The sequence below is a fragment of the Tinamus guttatus genome, unplaced genomic scaffold, assembly GCF_059628265.1.
Source record: "Tinamus guttatus ecotype Peru unplaced genomic scaffold, ASM5962826v1 Tinamus_guttatus_pri_ptg000098l, whole genome shotgun sequence".
NCBI classification, from domain to species: Eukaryota; Metazoa; Chordata; class Aves; order Tinamiformes; family Tinamidae; genus Tinamus; species Tinamus guttatus.
Window position 1 is genome coordinate 512,336 of NW_028288632.1, and position 22,095 is coordinate 534,430.

The 22,095-nt window shown below is 42.9% G+C and overlaps 2 protein-coding genes and 1 long non-coding RNA gene across 3 annotated transcripts in view; all 3 read left to right on the forward strand.

The window, feature by feature from the left end:
- The window catches only part of LOC148595429 (uncharacterized), a 194,442-nt gene that overhangs the window by 151,260 nt on the left and 21,087 nt on the right, over window positions 1-22,095 (forward strand). The window lies entirely within an intron of this gene.
- On the forward strand, window positions 6,854-12,432 carry FBXO40 (F-box protein 40). Its single transcript, XM_088520816.1, has 3 exons — window positions 6,854-6,883; window positions 7,970-9,862; window positions 11,901-12,432. The coding sequence occupies exons 1-3, from the start codon at window positions 6,854-6,856 to the stop codon at window positions 12,096-12,098; spliced, it is 2,121 nt and encodes a 706-aa protein (XP_088376942.1). The 3' UTR covers window positions 12,099-12,432.
- Window positions 17,057-21,542, forward strand: TAPBPL (TAP binding protein like). The gene is made up of 7 exons (XM_088520817.1): window positions 17,057-17,105; window positions 17,446-17,700; window positions 18,276-18,548; window positions 19,000-19,341; window positions 19,525-19,848; window positions 20,331-20,423; window positions 21,532-21,542. Exons 1-7 carry the CDS (start codon window positions 17,057-17,059, stop codon window positions 21,540-21,542), a joined length of 1,347 nt encoding a protein of 448 aa, XP_088376943.1.

The window sequence follows — 22,095 nt, forward strand, 5'->3', positions numbered from 1 at the left end:
TGTGAGCTGCACTAATGCAGCATGTTTTGTGATACCATATTCTAAAACACTACCACGAATGATGTCTGTTGGCAGTACAGCCCTCACCCGCAGTCTTGCGAAACACACCAGCTTGTGTTACGTGAGGCCAAGCAGGTAAATGGGCCGTGCACAGGTCAGGCTCCCTGGCCCAGAGTGGGGGTAACACTCTGGGCCAGGGAGCCCAGCAGCACACAGAAGCAGTAACAAGTGCCACGAAAGTTCAGACTTCCCAGGAACATGGAGAGCTAAATGCAGGCTGACCCCAGGTGCCCACAAAATTGAGATAGAAGGTAGCTTTGTTTCTGACAACAGCTGGTTCTGAAGCACTAAATATTTGCAGTCTTTCCAGTTAATTCAGCTGGAGGAAGTTTGCTCTTAGCCAAAAGAACCGGATTTTGGGAAGTACTGTGATTCATATAAAAGTAATATGTATTTAAATACAGTCTGAAAAGCTAATGACAGCATTAAAAACGTTCCAGGGAGTCAAGGTTGAAGAACGACCCTGAGCTCAAGTTTGGGGAGTAGAGGTGAAAGGGGTGAACAGATCGGTGATAATGTTGTGATTGGGTGAAATACAGGTTTAGACATGTGACTGCTGGCCCCCATTTTCCCTAGTGGAATGGGGTGATAAAAAATGGTATCATGATAATACAGGCCTTGCTAAAAAAGGCCATGGAACCAGGCTGTTTACCATATTTAGCACTACAAAATTACAGCGGGCACCAGCAGCTCTTGGTTGTCACCTGCTGACATTTTGTTCAACATAAAAAAAAATGAAAACACGGTTGCCTGCACTGTTTGAAACCATGCGAGTCCCTGGGGGCTTGCAGAAACCTTGGTGTGAGTTCGGGTCTCTGAGCTGCTGCCGCTGCAGGGAAAAGGTGCTCTGTCTTTATGAGGTGAAGAAAAGGAGACACATATCACAGCAGGGTCACCGAGCTGCCTGCCACCAAATGCAGTTTGGACAACCACCCACTAGGGAGAGGCAGCAACATGTCCGCACTGCATAAGGAAGGAAACAAGGGGTGCTCCACTGCCGCTCTGCTCTGGGGGCTCATGGACAGACAACAGCGAACATTGCGCAGGACTGCTTAGAAGCAGTGGCCTTTCCTGTGCTCACGGAGATCTGGCTGCCAAGGCAAAGGACACACGGGGTGTCCTACGGTGAGAGTCCATCTCAGGCACTACCTGAATGTCACCGACATTGCAGAGCACCCTTCTGTGCCCATTCACCATATATGTATCTGAAATTTTGTGATAGATCCATGTTAACCTTTAAATAAGGTTACTTACCTTGGCTGTTACTGCCAAGTTTGGCTGGGGAGGGAGGCACTGCAAAATGCACCCCTAAGACTTTCTCCCACTTTTTGACTGGACCCTTTTGCTGTGCAGTGAAGTGGCCTGAGTTACAGAGTCCCCTTGTTGAAGGCCTGGACCCCATCAGGCCAATGCTGGGTCATTTCAGCTGTCTCTCTCCCCATACCACCCCTCTCCCAGGCCCCTGTCTGCTGTGGATCAGACACATATCATTGCTTTTGCATCTGCAGCTGCAGTTCATTACTATAGGAATAGGGGACATAGCGACAACTGGAATAGCAGAAATCACAAACCAACACAGACACAAATAAAGGGACAAGCCGTAAAGCACTGGGAACCAAATCTTCCTCAGAGAGTGACAGAAAACCTGCAGAGCTCTGGAAAACATGATCTGCACCTCTAAGTACCCAGGACAGACCACACGGTTACTTTTTTCTCTGGGTATTCTCTGTTAAGTGTCACTCCAGTAGTTACAGTGTTAATAAATACAGTGGAAGAGGCTGCTCTGTAAGCTGACCTACATGGTCACATGCACTGGTTTTATTTTTAACATCCCAAACCACTTGATGTTTCTGCTTGGGCTTGCTCTGTGCCCTCCCATTCTGTCCTCTTTCTCTGCTTCCATTTATACCTTATCCATCTCACTTCAACCCAGCTGAGCAAAACGAAGTGAACAAGTGTTTGGTGCAAACACAGGGACTCTATGATTAAGGTAAGGCTTTGTAAGTGGAGTTGGAGTCTTTACTGATCGAAGCATATGTGATGGTTATTCTGTCAAGCTATGAAAATCAAAACATGCCTTCAAAATAATCTTAGTGGCTAGGATGAGGTAGAATAATTAAACAGAAGATGTCTTAAGTGACACCCTAAAACAGAGGCAGCTGTTAACTTTTGTGACGCGTTACTCTAAAAACAGAACCGCCATTATTTATTCAGTGGATTTGACATGATTTGCAACACTGTATTTGCTTTTATTTTTTTTTTTAACAAAGATGCTGACTATAAAATGTGAACTTCAGACTTGACAATAATTCAGTTGTAAATTTTCAACAAACTGGAGAAGAGTAAAAGGAGTCATACAAGCAGATACACTAAAGATCAGCGAAGAAGCAGGAGCAATCTTGTGACAAAAGTGCTAAGACTTAAAATCCAATGAGTTTTAATATGTTCAAATGCAAAATTGTCCTGAATCAAAAGATGGAGTAAGAACCAGAAGTGTTGCAGGTACTACTGTACCATTTAGCATTATTTCTGCTTAGCAGTTTTTATTTTCTTGTTTTTATGAGTTAACCATTAGCTCTGAAATTCTCTGTGCTGAGCAACTGTCTTGGGCTGATTTTTTATTTTGTTTTACTTAAAACCACTCACTTGATTATGTCAAGAAGTTTTCAGGGAAATGTGTTAATGATATTGTTACCAGGGAGTAAAATAGAACCTGAGCCCAAAGATTTAAAAAAAAAAAAACAAAACAAAACAAACAAACAAAAAAAAACAGATAAACAGATTGGGCTATTATATTTTTTCTCAAACTGCAATTAAACTAGAACTTGTTATTTTAAAGTGCTTATGGAACCTAAACCAGAACTAAACCCATTTGCCAGTTACTGGTGCAAAGTTAAGGGTTTGCTTAATAGCATACGTCTCTACCAAGGACAGCACAGGGGCCCTTCTCCCTTTGCTGCCCGGCCCCTCATGGCTCTGCGGGAGGCTCAGCACAAGACCCTTCTGTTGTGTTTGAGGCTGTGCTACGTTGCCCAGCACCATACTGCAAGCTCAGGGGGTCACTTCAGCACATGGAGTTTATTTTTCTTTATTTTTGGCCTTTGTCTAAGGAGAGAAACGACTAAGTTGTTAGCCATGCCCCACCTCAACCCTCCCCTCCTATTCCTAGAAGAGCACTAGTGCATCTGCCTGGATAAACACTGTAAACCAAGCTCCCCTGCCTCTGTATTGCATGTGTGCAGCACAGGTCTGGGGGGTGGGAGGCCATGGATGCCCCAGCCTCTCTTCAGCTCCATAATCCTGCATGCCAGATTTAGGGAGCTGAAGAAGATCTGATGTACTGTTGTGCTCTGCAAGAAAAGCAAAGCAGGGAGCAAGGGCTGAGGTCTCTGCATGACTGGCGCCCTGTACTGTGGACCCACAGTGTATCTGCCTATTTAAACCTTTTTTTTTTCAATTCTGGCTCTTTCAGTAATTCTGAATCAGTGGTTAATGCCACAAAACGGCCCTGCTTCAGTCAGCTGATGCCCAGCTAGAAAATACAGGGAATGGCTCCCTAACTGTCCCAGCATCATCTCCATCTCTCCTTGGGTTTTTCTGACGGGACAGCTATCTCACTGAAAACCTTTAGGCTCTCTGTCTTATTCCAGGAATTTGAGGTTCACCAGAAGTGTTGCCTTGCAGTTGAAGCACCCCTATGAAATCCACACCAGCTTATGCACATTCTACATCTCTGAGAAACCGTGGCTTTCACGCATGCAGCAGCAGTTCACTAAAGATCCTGAGAACATTTCACATGTAGCTTTTACACTGCCTTTCCACTCACCCCGAGTTGCAGCACTCTCGCTCTGGGACTCATTTGAAGCTAGGTTGACAAGATGACATGAGCACAGTCTGAGCAGCGACTGCAGAGCAGGAGTAACACGGAGGACAGTCAAACACTACTCCTAAGGCAAATCAAGTTGTAGCTGTCCCCGCTGCAGGGTGTAGACTAAATTGGAGGTCACTATGATACCAGATGATGGCATTCTTGGATTTGCTTTTTATTTTCAATTCATTGTATCAAAGAATAGGACTTTAGAAAATTCTCCAGAGTCATGGCCAAATGCAATATGCTACACTGCACAAAAAGAGAAGGTCTCTAGCCTAAGGAGATATCAGTGCTACTCTAGAGAATGTTTTCCTACCCAGTCTCTGCTGGGGGCTTTTTGCTGAAGGCATCCCACTGTGAGTGAAATATCAGAACCTAAGTATCTCTGAGTGTGGCATATATTTTTAATCTAAAGTATTCTATATGATTATTTTAATCTTTCCATGCTCCAGCTGTCAGATAGGAGTAATAATATCTATTTACCTCTAGTACTGCAAGGATTAATTCATTATGGATTGTGAACCACTCAGTTATTAAGATAAAAAATATCTTCAAAAAGCTTGAAAGGAAATTAGTAACTATGTACTTAAAGGTTTAGGTGTTATGCTGAAAATAAGGTAATGGCTACATAATGGGTAATAACAATTAAAAGAAATAGCAAATTCCTGCTACCTGTCCTCTATACTCCAAAATATTTGCTTTCCTTTAATTTTTTTTTTTGTCGTAACATCATACATAACTTTAAAATTTTTAGCTCCAAACTTGCCAGAGATTTTTACAAACTGTGTATGTCACTTGTCAGTCTTCAAAAGATTTTTTTTTTTATGGTCATTTATGATTATATTTCAGAGGCACTCTGTAAGCCAATTATTTGAGGTTTCTGGTAGGCCTTTCTGATGGTTCCCTAAAATGGGAGTGATCCCTCGATTCTGTAAGAATATTAGTTCTCCACATATGGCAGATAACAAACAGGAAAACAAATGTATTGTTTTGGCTCATTGACTACAGCTGAATTAAATACACACCAAAAATAAAATATATTTAATTTATAAACCATAAATCATTATCAGTGAAAAGATCTGCTCCAAACACAGACATATCGGCAGTTAGAATAGCAGCTGTATATTTTTAAACCTTGCTTTATTTGCTGTCATTGCAGTCTAAAAATAAGGATTTACCAAAGTGGACAAAATGCGGACTATAATTTATATCCTTTCATTCTGTGGTAGCTTGAAGATGATTCAAATAGACATTTCTACTGTTTTTTTTTTTTTTAAAATCCAATTATTAGAAGATATTGCAAGTTGCAGAGAAACAAGGAGTATGTAGAAATGTTTCACTATCTGGTGCATGTGTCCCATCTCTCTCTGAATTTTGTGTGTCAAACTTAGTAAGGCAAGAATTTGTAAATTATTATTGTTTTGAAAGTTGATTGTAAATTGTGCACTGATGATAATATCATTAACTAAAATGCAGAGCTAATACCAGCATGTCAGAATATGAGACACATGCAAAATACCTGGCAGAGAATGATATATATGAGAAAAAAAAAATCTTTCTTTTTGTCCTCTAGCTTAAGAGATTTAACACTAAGGAGAAAGGTATAGAAATCATTTTTCTGATAGAACAACACATTCAACTTAGAGATGAAGCAAACTAAACTAAAAATGGCAGATCCAAATAACGACTTCCCTATCTTCCCTTCCTTGTGAAGATTGATTCTGGGTCTAAATACTATGATATCATCACTTTTCATAAGAAAAACAAAGTTTTATTTACCAGTTATTTCTTTCTGAGAGTTAACTTTGCAGTGGAAAGTATTGTTCATACATTCATGTTTTTATTGCAGCGTAATGTACCCAGCCTTCTTCTGACCTTATGCAAGTCATAGCTGGGACTATTTTTAGAAATTATATTTGCAGCAGAATGCTACAAGAATGAAAGTAGCAGGGATGCTGCCAACGAGAAATATATCCATCTGTGTCTCTCACTTCCCTGAGCTGCACAGAGGTGGATCAAACTAAGCAGTCTAAAGAGGAGTAGATACCATCCTAAAGATTGTGTATTAGAGGCTGAACCTGGCTGGGGCCATCCCTGTGCAGAACCCAGTGCAGAAATCCAAAGAAGGCAAGGAACACAATAATAGATAGTTATGAAATATTACTTTTCTGTATTGCTTTCTTGAGTTTATCCCATGTGTGCAAAGAAAGTCCAAGGTACTCAAGCTTACATTTCGGAGTGTATGGTTGTCCCTGGGTTAAGGGATCACAAAGGACTTGTTCCCCCACTATGCAGGATGGAGGGCTGATTCAGTAAGATGAAATGCAGCAGATGAAATGAAGATGTGTTGAGCAATCAATGCACATCAAATTCCAACACATATGTGCAGTCTTCCGTGAGGGTGGGAAAGAGCATGAAGTGCTTTCCCCAGACATCTTTGCTTATACCGACTTCCATGGCCTGAGTGTGAAGGTATGAAAGGTGAGTCATTGAAACAGTACAACACAGTACAATAGCAGTTTTGTTATTGGGCTTCAGGAGTATTATATTTCCTTTATGTATTATGGATTTTTAAAGAGAGGTTTGGAAAAAAATATGTACATTTTGAAACCACAGAAGTACAAAGCTGTGAGAACTGAAATGCAGTCTTCCATAAGAAAACATGTAGCTTGTTTACATGATAAAGCTGCTTGAAATGTCTGAAACATTTGTGTTGGCATCCACAGCTACTTCTGTTAATCCAGTCTGTCAGTTGCAGAATGTTAAATTATGGAGCTGCCTGATGGCAGCTGAATTAGGAAACAGAGATTAGACTGGTATTGTTCATTTCCGTTCTTGTTGCCTGAGTCCTGCTTCTCTATTTTCTGGCCCACTGTGGTATTACTTGAAGACAAAATCTTCAAAAACAGTATATAAAACACGATGAAGTCACAATCACCTATTCCATTTCAGGTAGTGTTTCACATTGTGTTTTCAGAAGTACATGGGATGAACTGAAAACCAGAGCAATGATGACTTGTTTGTGGGAACATGCTCTAAAATAAATAAGTGATCCAGATTTTAAAATATCCAGAGAGAAATAAATATTTCTTAAAGAGACTTTCTGTAAAAAGCTTGCTCAGAGCTGAGCTCTCCTATACTGGCATCGGAAGGGAAAATCTCTGCTGATATTTGACATTACTCTTTTGCTCTGACTACACTACTGCGGTGCTGAATGGGGCATAGCATAAACAATGCCTACTCTCTTCTCCTCCTTCATATCTACTTGACACTGGAGACAGCAAAAGAAAGCAAGGTGATCACCAAATGGGAATTTTGGTCTGTTAAAAAAAAAAAAAAAGAGCTCTTCTCCAAACACTGCAGCCTAAAGGATCACCTCAGGCAGGGTTTTGGCTCCTCCAAGCGAATATGACAGAAATCAGCCTGAAGGAAAGTCTCTAGCAGTCTCTGTTCCATAACATGATGCATCATTTAGGAATATACTGATAAATCAGGAAAGAAGAGCAAAGAAGACTAGGCAAACCAGCCTTCACCCAAGCTGTTTAGCACTTTACAGAATGTTATCTCGTAAACATCCCTGACTCTTAGTCTCCCTCAATAGCCATATGACCAATTAATTTTTCTATGGAGGAGGAAAAAGGGTTGTCTTTCCTACACAAATAAAATTGACGAAATGTGGAACGTTTCTGTGCTCTCATATAATTTATTTTGCAGTCTTGATTTCAGCAATTTGGAATTGACTGAATCAGTGCAAATATAGGGACAGAAATTAGGTCACTCTCTCAAAGCTTTGCTTCCTCTGTTGGTCTACTGGCTAAAGACCTGTAAGACCCTACCTATATACTGCTGCTATCAGGCTACCTTGTAACAGAGGGGTCTCTGCTCCTATGTAATCAGAAGTCATTTGCCCACAGTCTTATTTCCTCTAAAACTGCATGTGAACAGTTCCACCATGTGGAAATCAAGCTCACACAATCTGACCACCATTCTTGTTCCTCCAGACAATAATGCTTTTCTCCTTGTGTTTGATACACGCAGTACCGGGCTCAGAAGCCTCCCCCTGGGCAGCACAGGCACTGTGAGAGATGTTTCAGCCGGCACTGCCGTGCACCAATTGAGCCCTCCATCTCCTGCATGGTGATCAGCTGCCGCCTTCACTGTGGGGCCACCTTTCACATGTGCAAGGAGGAGGAGCACCAATTGCTCTGTCCCTTAGAGCATGTGTCCTGCCTCAACTCAGCCTATGGCTGTCCTTTCTCCATGGCCCGCTTTAAGCTAGCGAAGCACCTTCAGGTTTGTCCAGCCAGTGTTGTCTGCTGCTCAATGGAGTGGAATCGTTGGCCAAATGTGGATTCAGACACAACCCTCCATGAGAACATTATGAAGGAAACCTTGAATGAAGACTGTCTTGACACGGCCTTGGCCCTCAGAGACCAGAATATACTTTTCAGGACTTTGAAAATGGCTGAATTGTTTCCAGAATGGAGGGAAAAGTATGAAGTGGAAGAGCTAAAGGATGAAGACACAGGGGAGGAAGAAGGTGCTGTGGGAGGATTAACCTGTGGTTCCCAAGGTGATAACCAATCATCTGAGCTTAGCCAACGTGAGCGTGAAGAATTAGCAAAAGACAAAGAAGGAATGGATCTGGGGGGTTACAAAACCTGGGAGAACATTTTCAGCAAAGAGCTCTCCGCCTGTAAGGTAACAGGTTCAGCAGTCAGTGCAGGAGAGAAGATGAAGGAGGCTTCCAAGAAAACAGCATCAGCCCCCAGCACTGATACCTCCACAAAGAAGGCAAAGGAAGCACCTGATGTAGAAGAAGCAAAAGACCAAAAGCCAGCACAGGTATCATCAAATGCAGAAATGACAGGACTGGCTCCCTGGCAAGAAGGAGTCCTGGAGAGGTTGAAGAAAGAAGTTGGTGTAGCTGATTACAATATGTATCTGGTACATCACGGAGGAATGCTCATTCGCTTTGGCCAGCTAGCTGCCTGCACTCCCAAAGAAAAAGACTTTGTGTATGGGAACTTAGAAGCTCAGGAGGTAAAGACTGTGTACACCTTTAAAGTGCCAGTTAGCTATTGTGGCAAAAGAGCACGACTAGGAGATGCCTTGGGACACAAGATGCCAACCTCAGAGAAGTTGGTAGACACCTCAGAATTGGGAATAAGCATAGAAGAACTACCTAAAGCAAATATAATTAAAACCACACTGTTGTGTGCACTGGAAAAAGAACTGAAAGGCCATGAGATCTCTGAAGCAAGGGGTATTGATGGACTTTTTGTGGATTTTGCAACACAGACCTACAACTTTCAGGTGGAGCCCTTCTCCTCCACTACCGTTCTGGCAGATATTGTGGATGAAAAAAGTGCACTCGAACTCCACGTGGAGCTCTACACAGAATGTGTAACAAGGAGACACAACAAAAGCAGTTCAGCTTTCACATTCACGTGCAGTCACTTCTTCAGGAGGGACGAGTTCCCATCACATTTCAAGAATGTGCATGCTGATATCCAGTCATGTCTGGATGGATGGTTCCAGCATCGTTGTCCACTGGCCTACTTGGGATGCACCTATGTTCAAAACCACTTCCGCCCTGCTGGACTTAAGGCCAAGGTTATATACAGCCAGCCTCTCAAGACATTTGCTATTAAACCAGAGGTTGACACCCTTCTGGCTGAATCAGGGAAATTCAACTCCACAGTGGTTAATAGAGGGAGAAATAAAGACTCACTGAGTAGCCTTCCAGTAGAAGTGCTCAAGTACATTGCTGGGTTCCTGGACAGCTTCAGCTTATCTCAGCTATCACAAGTGTCAGTGCTCATGCGGGAAATCTGTGCCACTCTTCTTCAAGAGAGAGGAATGGTCCTACTGGTTTGGGAGAAAAAAAGATATTCCCACGGAGGTACTTCATGGAAAGCTCGCAGAAAGGCAAGTGACTGATATTGGGAAAAGAATAGTCATGGGTTCTCTCCAGGAAAAAAAAAAAAAAAAAAAGCATAGCAAGTGACATTGCATGTAAGAAATGGGGAAGGATCATGAGGTTTTAAATTGAAGCATAGAGGGTGCAAGCATAGAGGGTGCAGGGAAGGAAAGCAAAGGTAGGAAGGTATAAATGAGTTCCTACTGACCAGCTGCATGTTTCCACACAGGTTTGCTTTGTGTAACTTGTTAGCATAGGTGCTCTGATTTGAGAATACTTGATGCTTAAAGGTTACACACAATTTTTTGAAGAACTTGAGATTTGTCCTTTTCTTTTATCCTCCTTACAAGCTAGTCTAGGGGATCTTTAAACTAAAATATGCTTCAGAACATCAACAAGTGTAAAGTATAACAATATGTGACTGCGAAAGGAGTTCAGGATTCACATCAACCTCCTAAGGTTTTCATGATTCACAAGGCTTTGCATCGTTCACAAGGCTGCCATAAAAGTCTGTTTTTTTGGGATGTGAGCACCTGAGGGAGAAGCATGTAGATAGAAAGGCCTTTCTTGTTAAGCTGGTGGTTTGAAACTGGCCTCCTACTGTTTATGATGGACAATTATTTTCCTTGTTGGCTGTCCTGGATAGTCTGAATGAAATATGTGACCACAGCTGAGTTTAAATACTATTTGAAAAAACAAAAAACAGTTACTGCCTTTTTTTTTTTTTTTAACTAGCTGATAGCCTTGCAGATGTTCTTACATAAAACAAGAGAGAGAGATCCAAAGACAAGTCACAAAAATGATCTGATGACCTGGCTTTCTACCCGATGGTTAAAGGCTTATTGGTATTGCCAAAAGGAAACCTAGCAATTCATGAGAAGTGCTTCCCATTAAGAGAAAATATTAAGTGTGGTGACTTCTGAATCTAGTGAAGCAAGAACCAATGGCTGCAAGCTGAATTAGCCAAACCCAAAAAAGAAATTAGCCGTTAAAATCATTTACTGGAGGATGTGGCTTCCTTCAGTAGAAGGAAGAAATTCCAGTTGAGCAATCAAATAGCAATTACCTCCAGTTAGTACAGCCTAATTTCAAACCAGTGGCCTTCCCTCTAAAGCATACCCAGCCCTTTCATGTTAGCTGTCTGTTTTGACCGCATATTAACTTGTTTCTGATGCACAGACTCTGCTTCAAAACACTCCATTTGTGATTAAACTGAACTTGTTGATCATTGTGTATAATAGCTATGATTACATAGGACTAGGATAGGTGCAGGCTATTCTGAACTACACCTATAACAACACCTACTGTTCTTCTTCTACAAGAAAGTACATTTGGGAGGAAATCTAATACGACTTTAAAAGCTAATTTGATTTGATGGGATACAGCAAATATTAAAGTGATTTAACTGCAGTCTTATCACTGCAAACAACACTGCACATTTTAACAGCGCCATTCCTATTTTTACAAGATTGGATTCTTTCTAGAAATAACTTTAACTCCCAAATTTTCCAGACTTGTTAGGGGGTGGTTACTTCCAAGTTTCTGATACATGCTTTCAACTAGGAGGTGACTTTTATTTAGTCTTTAGTCTTTCTTTCGAGGCAGAGGGAGAGAAAGAAAGGGGTATTATGTAAGCATGTTCTGTTTACTCAGCTTTACAACTACCTCGGATGTATCTAATCTCCCATTTTTGCACATTGTACATATGTTATATAGTTTTCTGTAGATGTGCAGTAGTCAGGTGTCCTGGATGTCCTAATGGATTTCCTAAGTACTGGACTAGCACCAAAAACCAGAGAAGGATAATTTCTCACTAAAAATAGCAGTTGATGACAAAAGTATGAGGTACATACCTATACAGACCACATTGTTATTTGTTATACCAGCCCTGCCTGATCAAAATTTCACTAGTCTGTCCAGTACAAGTAGCATACATATAAGCATGTAAGCCAAGTTTTTTTTTAAATCTTATTACTTTTTTTCTAACATTCCAGTCTTGTCTCCCAAATTTTTCTTCCCTCCCTTCTTCCCTTCCCCACATATTAGATCTGGCAGTTCAGCAGCCTGTTTTCCACAGTTAACAAATGGCAGTTCAATGATGCTATAAGCATGTCTGAACACCTGAAGAATTGTCCTTTCTACGACGTGGAGCACAAGAAGGACCCTGTGTTGCTGCCAAGCATGCATGAACCTCAAGAACAGATTCAAAAGACCCTGGTCTCTACTTTCAAGCGCAGATTCTGAACGACCTGCATCTTCTTCCCCATGGTCCTTTCAAGGTCATTTGAAAGAAGATTTGAAAATTCAATTGCGAAGATTGTTGTTTTTAACTCTTCTTTGCAAATACAAAATTGGCTTTCCTCCAGCTATATCTGGAACATCCTGCATTTTTTTCCTGCATTAATTTAATTTTTAAAATGTTCTGGCACACTGCTCACTGACATCATGTCCTTTTTATTTCTTTTTCTGTTATTTGCTTAATTGAGAAACCTGGAGAAAGTAATAAGGACATTGTTTGAAAGTAGCATCTTGGCAACCTTGAAGATAGGCAACTGCTCTGACACTATGTCCCTGAGAAAAGCAAAGGCAGTTAATGTAGGTCCATTTACATAAGTACAGCTTGATACATAAGTACACCTCTCTGTTGACTGGAGAAGTTTTGAGCACACAGACAGGTGTTCTCTAACCTGACAGGAATTGCTAAAGTACTCTGGGATGTGGAAGGAGGTGCCAAAGTCAGACTGCAGCTTTGGCAAGTGTAGTCATTAAAGGTGTGAGTTAGAGAGGGGAATGTCTCAACCACCATCCCTAGGGACCAACTTGGGTTAAGATGCAACATCTAGGAGACTAGACTTTGATCCTTTTCCCTTGGATACTTCTATAACATGCACTGGAGATATACAGGCTCCTAAATCATCAAGAGAGAGAAAAATTCACCCTGGTAAATGCACCCTTTTGTAAACTGTAAATTTGATTAAACCAATAAGATTTATTCACAGCCTATGCTTTGGCTATACAGTAGAAGCTGAAAATCCATAGTGATCTTTAGATTGGTCCAGTTAATCCCACTCTGGAAGATGGAAGATGGTATAGCAAAGTCCCACTGAGAACGGTGAATCCCACTATTAAAAGATGCCAGTTTCTAGAAACTTCTTACTTTAATTCTCACTTAACATAAGAGGAGGATTTTGTATCAGGTGAAGGTTAATTAAACACAGCATGTCAGCCAGGCTAGCCTGATGTTGATGGTCCTACTCATTCAGAAGTACTAAAGAAGGAGGCTTGGGCTTAGATTTATCCTTCAGCCTCTTTGTTTAGGCTCATAATTTGACTAATGGAAAATAAAAATAAATAGGAAAACTTACCCATGAGAAAGTTAGGCACCTAATTAGGATTTAGGACCCAAAACATTTCCTGAAAGTCAGCTTGATATATTCAACCAAAAGAAACATGGCATTTGTTACTTTCTAAAACAACTCTTTTGCTGTGGAGGGACCCAAACTGGGAAAATGGATCCAACTCAGCAGAGCACAAAGGTTTTTCTCTGTTTACACCTCACACGTTAGACCTTCATGGCTTGGATCCCATTAATGCTGCCCACCTGTCCTGTGACGGGCAGAAACAATATTCTACACACTCTGGAGACTGACAAATTTTTCAGCGTTTCTTTTTGTTGGAAAAATCAGGAATGAGAATGACAGCTTCATGGACTTCAGAGAGTTCAGAACAGGGAAAAAAAAGCTGAGGGCAATAGAGTAGGAAGATTGGAAACAGGAAAGTAAGTGGTTTGGACAAAGCAGACCTACCAGAGTAAGCTGACATGGTGAGAGGCAAGTGGAAAAAGGTAAAAAGGAAAATGCATGAAGGGAAGTGGGATGTGGAAGAGGTGATGGGACTGGAAATGTCTTCTGAGGAAGTATTTCAATTTGACATAAACAAGAAGGATGGGAAAGCAGAGCAGAGACACGTTCAGTAGAGTACATGGAGAGCATGAGACAGGGGATGGAGAATTTATCTTTAGTCATTTTGGCTTCTGCTAACAAAGTAAAATTGCATGAGCCTGGTGAACTCTGTAAATTGCATTCTGTTCTGAATCATAATCATGACTCTTGTTCTATAGTGTGACTTCCATTCTGGGCTAAACTGGTATGTTGTTGAAAGAGCTGAGAGGCATGGTAAAACACAAAAAGTCACAGTTTTGATGTTCCTGTATATTCATCATTCACTGCCAACAAGTGATTTATGGAAACGGCTTCTCTTTGAGGAAGTTCCTAGGAATTCCCAGTCAGTGTTATATAATAACATGGGAGGGAGGATATCTCTTAAGAGGCAAATGGGTAGGCCACATAGCAACAAATACCATAAGTCCAGACTGGAGAAAGAAATTACTTGCAGGTCCCCAACTCCCTACACTGAGTGAACACTGACAAGATAAAGTTTGTGTGAACAAAGTTATTTTGTAAAGTTCTGTAATTCCTTGTTGCTTTCTTAAGAATAAAAAATATTATGGTTAAAAAAAAAACAATGAAATACTTGTCTTGAGTTTCTTAGTTTCATCACTATAATGTACTTTCAAATCAGGCAGTTCCCATATCCTCATATTCATTACTCTCATTTCCTCTGCTCTGTTCTTCAGTTTAGTTTTCCTGCATGTAGGACTACGTATCAGCTACTTTTTTTTTTCCTCTCTGCATAGTCACCTTCTCCTTCCTGATTCAATTATTTATTTATATTGCTGAAAAACTTTTTCTATTTTTGGAAGCTTCTTTTGAGTTTGACATATCACATTATTTCTGCAAACATGTAAAGAGTTTTCTCTACAAGTTTGTCCCTTCTTTTCTTCATGATTTTTAGTAACATGGTGCGTCTGGCTGCTCATCCAGGTAGTTGGAGAAGAATTTTTGCTTCTTTACTCGGGATACCAGTTCCAAAACTGCTGTGCATCTCTCACAGAAATTCTGGGCTTCTTTCACATTCATTTTTTTTACCTCTACAGACTAAGTTAATGAGTTCTTCTAAATCCTTTAAGTTTTTTCCTTTTGAAAAACCCTTCATACACAGACCTGCTTTTGCTTAGGTTCGTGCTTAATTTATACGTAAGTGAACTATGATCACACAGTCCAAATTTATTTTTGATGACCAGCTGCTCTACGACTTAATTGCTATTTACAACTAAGTAATCTTTTGTTGGTTCAATAACTGTTTTGCGCAGGAATTTATTATCTGTTATAATGAAAAACATAGGTCTAAGCCCAATTATGATGATCGGTGTTAAGTCTTCAGTTCATAAATGTTAAGTTAGTTTCTCACTGCAGCATAGTTCCTTATGGGATCTATCTCATTTAATATTAGAGCTTTCCCTCTATGTCCAATGACAATCTTGAGTCAATCGCAGCTGACTCTGACCTGAGATACCCTTATAGTATACAGTCATCTCTGTTAGTACTCCCTGACCTCTTCCACCTAGCTGAACTAGATAGTCCATTAGCTGTTTGTATTGGCTGCCTGATGCTTCTCCACCAGTACCTTCTCTCTTCTTGCTGTCTAGGCTTCCGCCCACTTCATTTACTACTGGGTACTTATTTTACTGTCTTTCAGCTCCCTGCGTACAAAACCAGACACATCTATGACACAGCTCTTTCAGCAGTTGCAGCAGCAGCATTAAATGGGTATCTTGGACCAGATACCTACACAGAAAAAAAATGCATTTACAAGCTAGCTTAGTGTGCTACAAAACTTTTTACCAAGGCCTTTAGGCTGGCTGATCCAGCTGGCAAACGACTGCAGCTCCAGAGAACAGCAGGAAGACTCGGCTCTACCAAACCTTTAGAAGGATTTGATAATCAAGAATAGTCAAGAGCAGTTCATTCCTTCTAAAAGACTAATGCTATCATTATGATTGCGTTTGACCCTCTCTGAAAGCACTAAGTCACGATTCATTCAGCACCAGCTGCAGACTTTCCCCAACTTCTGTGTAAAAAGGCTAATGGCCTAATCAGCTCCTCTAGGCTCAAAGTGTAGCTCTGGCCCCTTGAGAGCAGCTGGAGAAACAAATTAGGGAAAGAAGCCTTGTCTTGACAGGGAGAGCAGCTGCCTTTCCCGGGTGCAGGAGCCTCGGAGAAACGGCACTCTGCCTCGAGGTGTGCCGGGAAACTGTGAGCGCAGCCCCAGCTCATTGGGCAGTGGCACATGATGGGCTCTTCCCTTGGCCTGTTGCAGCTGTACGCAAGGAGGCAGTCTGCTCCCAGAACCGGACAGGGAGAGCACAAAAAAAATTCAGGGATCCTAAAGGTAATTCCAGTGGAGCCTTGAGGGGCAGGAAGAATTAATGTGCCTCTGACTCTCTTCCAAGTAGGACTAAAGCACTGCGTGTAGATGGGATTGGGATGCAAGGAGTAAACCTGCCTCAAGACTTGCTTGGATGTGTACATGAATATGCCCATGGCAAGGGTAAGCTGTGTCACTGCCAGGGCTAGCAAGACTGTGAAGAGAGGAACAGACCAGCAGAGGAAGAAAAGCAGCCACTTTCTCTGACTGTATCTCAAGGAGACAGAAAAAAAGGCAGAAAAGTATTTAAAATACCATCAGAGCTTATCTATTTCCTATCTTATGCCTGTGCAGCAGCTTGATTTCTTTCTGTGATTTTTTTTTTCCCCTCCAAGTGCAGGCTCGCCTGGTTTCTGGCTCTGGCACAGCACACTGCCAGGCTCTCAGTGCTGTGTCATAGTGCCTCAGAGCAAACCACCTTTCAAGTGTTTCCTTTCGCTGATTGACAAAAAACAATGAACCAACCAATTTCTACCCCAAAGTCTCTCAGGAAGCATAACTCTTCTAAAAGGCACACATGCAGAGAAGTTACTGGCTTCATGCAGGGCATGGTGTGTGCAGAAGGGAACAGGCAGCACATGGCAGGGCACCAGGAAGAGGCAGGCACAGCACAGAATAAGACAGTGAAAAAATAAAACATATGCAGGTCTGCAGATACCCTTCGCTCCCGGTCAAAAGCTCTCTGCTTTTCTGCTGTCTCAAGACTTACCATTAAGGCCGCAGACTCAGAGGTTTGGTGAAAAAATAGTTAATGGGTTTCTGCTGTTGTGTTGTAAGAGTGAAAGTGAAATCAAAAGCGATCTGGGGGGAGCTTTGATTCCTGTAAAGTCTTCTGGGCCTGGAGGCCATCTGGAAACCCCTCTCCTCAGGACAGCATGATTCAGGAGCTCCTCTTCTTCTGCAGCCTGCTTGGTCTGAATGCAGGTGAGTTCAGGTGTGTGGCAGTGGGACCTTCCGGGCAGCTGAAGCGCGCTCAGCAGTGGGAGAGGGGAGATCTCATGCTTACTCCCTGTCACCCTCACCCCTTGAACTGAAGTGTCCAGGTAAAAGCTTCTGAACAGCTTCTTCCCACAGAGTGCAATATTAGAGAAATCAAGGGGCTGCTTTGGCTGTGGTAGAAAGAGGAACCCTAAAGTAGACAGACCATGGCTTCATGTTGATTTATCCTTGCTCTCCATCTAAGAGAAAGGGTAGAAGGTTGCAGTGGGATTCATGAGTGTATGCACATACAGGCCTTGAAACTGCTTAATTCCCCTCCCTAAAGGGCCAACAAAAAATCCCACAGCAACGCCTCCATTGCAAACGGTGGATATAGTCCTGGACTGCACCTACGTGGGGGAAGGTCGGAGGGGTGCCCCTGATCTAGGTGCCTTTGGTGGCTCATTCTCCAAGGACCCTGCTACCCTTGTGCTGAGGCGCGTCAGCGTCAGAGATGATGGGATTCTGGAGGATGCGACTGTTTACAAAGTGCCACAGGAAAAAGCTGAGTCCTCTTCTCACATTGTTTTTGAAGTCTCAGGTGAGTTGGAGAGCTGAGGTAAGAGAGTCTCCTCGTGGGTTTTGACCATTTACAAGCTTTTCCTTTAACTGAATTCAGAAAACTGATTTTTGAGTGGCAGAAAAATTTTACACACAGTTCCTTGAACTTGACAGTCATTAAAGGAAGGAATTCTTGGAAGACATTAGAAAACTTGTGCTGAGATATCTCCCTCCTGCTGGGGCTATTCTGGATTGCTGGGAATAGTTCATAAGAAATCTCTCAGGAATTATACCACTATGCAGTATTATTGCACCCTTAAAGAGCATTCCCATCCTTTTGTCTGAAGAAAGAGAAGATGCTTTTTGCTAGCAGAAGCATAGCAGTAAGTGAGTACAAGCAGCGAGTAAGTACAATGAACAGTCAAAGGTCATATGACAATCAATGACAAACCTCTCATATCCTTTCCAAGCCTTCATTTGATAAGTCTGGCATTACATTGCAGGGCTCTGACTGACACTTGCAGCACATAGTGCCTCTCCAAGTATGTCTCATCAGCTTGCATTCGCTTTCCCCATTTTGGTCAGATGGTTAAATCTCTCCCTCTGTTTTCACAGCCCCATTGGTGTCCATCCCACATGCACAGTCCCTGCTGCGTGCCGACTGCAACAAGGAGGAAGTGAACTGTGAGATCTCCCCATACAACTTCCAGCAGCATGGCAAGGGGCCCTGCTGGTTCATGGGGACCCTGCGGCTGTCCAGCGGGATCAGTATTGCCCTGGTGCTCAGAGGCCCCCACTGCAGCGGCGAGCAGGCCGAAAAGCCAGATGCAATACTGCACCCAAAGCTGAGGATCCCTTTGACCAAGAGGGGGACAGTGCTGACCACAGGTGACCAAATGCCCCTGATGGACATGAGGGGAAGAAAGTCTGCCTCCCCAAGAGCCCCATTCCCTGCCCTCTCACCAGGATCTTAGGGCTGCTGAGAGGACTCACATAGGGAAGGAAGGGTTCCATTGTACAGGTTCCTCTGTAAAGGCCCTTCCTCAGGGACAATCTTGCTCCCCTCATCCCTGCTCTCAGGGGTTTACATGCTTTGGGCATCCCCTGAGGGTAGAAAGCACTTTGTCCTTCAAGACCATGCCATGTACTTGGTGTCCAGCTGCTTCTCTGCCATGTTAACCGCACTAAGATAGCTTCCTCCCACTCTTCGGGCTATATGGCCTGGGGGCACTATGCAGCACACCTCCTGGGGGTATGGAGTTCAGCGTGAGCAAGTGCTCTCTCTAAAACCGTATCTGTTTTACAACCTGTTTACCTATATCTTTCTTTCTATTACTAGTTGAATTTCAGTCATCATCACGCAACACTTCCCTGCAGACCCACCTTGGCAGCTTAGTCACCCTTGACTGCCGCTTTGCCTTGGCTCCCAGCTCCCCACTGTCCTCCCTGGAGTGGAGGAGGCAGCGTCGAGGCAGTGGGCGAAGCCTTTTTCGGTACCAGGCAGGAAGCACAGGTGCAACAGTGGAACCAAAAGTCCATGTGGATTTGCCACAGCTGCTAGAAAGTGGAGATGCATCACTTAATCTGCAAGGAGTGAGTGTGGGAGATGAGGGCGCATATATCTGTTTGGTGTCCACCTCACAGCACCAGATCCAGCACATCATCCAGCTGCAGGTGGCTGGTAAGGAAGGCAGCCTGGGGGCAGCAGGAGCCCAAGTCCCCAAGGGGCTGACATTATACTGCGCCCTTATCCTACTGCCTCCAACATTCATGGGGCAGCACATCTTTCCTCCCTATGGACAGGGACTTTTATACCCTGCTGATAGTTTCTGAATAAGTTCTTTTCCTGTTTATCTCCCATCAGAGCCTCCACGAGTCCGTGTGATTCCAGGGCAAGTGTCTTTCGAGAGAGATGTGACTACTACTCTGACTTGCAACATTGATGGATATTACCCCCTGGATGTTTCCGTGAGCTGGATCCAGAAGACTGCTGAAGATGAAGCAGAAATCACTCTTTCAAGCACACGTTTCTCTAGCCACCTACAAAACCATGATGGCACCTACAGTATCTCCTCCTACCTGAGCATCAGTTCAGCCACAGTGCAGGCACCAGGCACCTACAGCTGCCGTGTTTCACATGTGGCCCTGGAGGAACCCATCTCTGTTAGTGTCTACCTGAAGGCCACAGGTAAGCCCTAACTTCCTGCCACCTCACCTACCCACAGCAGGGATCAAAACCTCTGGACCTCCTCAAGGACTGAGGCACCCAGCTGAACCTGATGTTCAACTGGATGCTATGTTTGCTTGGGAACTATAGCCCCAGCAGCATTAAAAAAAAAAGCAAAACTGCTTTTCTCCCTGGGGCCTGATATGCTGGTGCAGTCCTCAATCTCTTTACTAATGGAAGATTGTGCTTATATCTCTTCCTGACCCAGCAGAACAAGCAATCAAGTTAATTGCAGTTAAATAAGTTACAACACGTCAGTCTAGGCCAGTATAACTGGCCCTGTGTCTGGATGGCCTTAGCTCAAATTTCATGTCCCATTTGTATACCTTACTAGAGCATGTGCATATTCAGTTCCTGGGGGAGCTTGTTTAACTGGGACAATTTGCTTGCTGTCCAGCTGCTTAAGCAAACATAACATCAGCATTTCTCCTCTTCCTCAACAGAAAAAACAAGGTCAGAAGGACTGGCAGGAGGCCTCATTGCTACTGTCATTTTCATCATTGTCCTACTCATGGCGTTCAGCAGGAAAAAGACAGGTAGGAAGAATCTGTAACATGGAGCCACTTCTCCAGTATGAGAAAAGGAACAAGGGACATCATAGAATCATTATGGTTGGGAAAGTCCTTCACATCATTGAATCCAACAGTAAGCCCTTCAACACTGCACCTGCTAAACTTTGTCCCTATGTGCCTTGCCTCCACATTCCTCGAACACTACCAGGGATGGTGACTTCACCACTTCCTTGGGCAGCCTGTTTCAGTGCTTCACCATTCTTTCCATGTAGAATTTTTTCCTAGTATCCAACCTGAACCTCCCCTGGCGCAACTTGAGGCCATTATGCTATGCTCTAGGTGACCCTGCGTGTGCAGGGGGGTTGGACTAGATGACCTCTAGAGGTCCCTTCCAGCCTTAAGCGTTCTATGATTCTATGATTCTATTATTTCCTCTTGTCCTATTTTCAGTACTATGCCCTGGAGGGAAACATGGGAAGTGCATAGGCTGGAAACCCTCTCACAAATGACTCTAATTCCTCACAGGATATGGTGACCTGAATTATCAGCTCGGCAAGGTTGACAGGGTTGGGAGAGGGGACATGGCAGGGGGGAACAGGAGGGGTCTGGCTCCCTTCTTCTTCTTCTCCCCTTATCCCCATCAGTGTGTTCTCCCTGCTTACCCTCGCTGTCTGTAACACTTGGCAAATGCCATAAGCCACTTCAGCTCATCAAAAACAGCAAATTAAAGCCATCAAAGATCTGCCAAATTCTTCAGTGTTTCAGAGAGTTAAATTGGCTCAGTCATTCCAGTGACTACCAGGGTTGGGATGGGAGCAGAGGATGAGGAGGACAAGGAAAAATTGGTGTCTGCCTCTGCCTCCTGACAGCTACAAAGCAGTGAATGGGCTCAACTGGGGAGTGGGGTGTCTCATCTCAGAGGGCTAGTTTGTCCTCTGATTTTATTCTGCTTGTGGAAGCAGCTGGAAAGGCAGTAGGTGGCATATCATCCCATAGCTAGTAGTCCTTACTTCCTTAGAGTGCTTCTTTGCAGGGCTGCAATGCTTTTCCCCATTCATTTCTGGTGAAAGGTGAGGTGATATTTTGCACCACTACATAAATTTTACTCTTTTTTTTCCTTTTTCCTTTCCAGCTAAAGTCTGAGCAACTTCTAAGGGCTTCAGAATGAAGGAAGTCCTTGCCTACATTTATTTGTTTCCCTTCTGACAAATTTTGTTCAGGAGAGTGAGCTCTGCCCAAATATTAGCAGAGCAATTGGTCAGTATAGGCAGGGCTCCCCTTCATGAAGGAACTGAGTGACCCAGAGGACATGGAGTCACCAAAAAAAGTCTTCATCGTGGGAGAGAGACAGATAACCTCAGCTCATTGCTGGGCTGTGACATTGGATGTAACGTGTATACATTTCTAGAAATGCCTCGACTCCTGTTTCAGGGAAAAGTATAGAGTTGAGTAATTGTATGACGATACAGAATATGTGCACATTTTGTAAACAGGTATTCAGAATACATATATGTGCATATTGTATATAGGTGTATGACTGTAGCTGTATATATGTTTGATTAATGCCTCAAAGACATGCTTTTAAGTAAGATATTGTGTGTATGTATTTGTCTCAACTGTCTGTAGGGATGGGTAAATATGTATGCAGAATTGATACTTAAAATGGTAAATCCTTCAAGTTAGGAAATTACAAGTT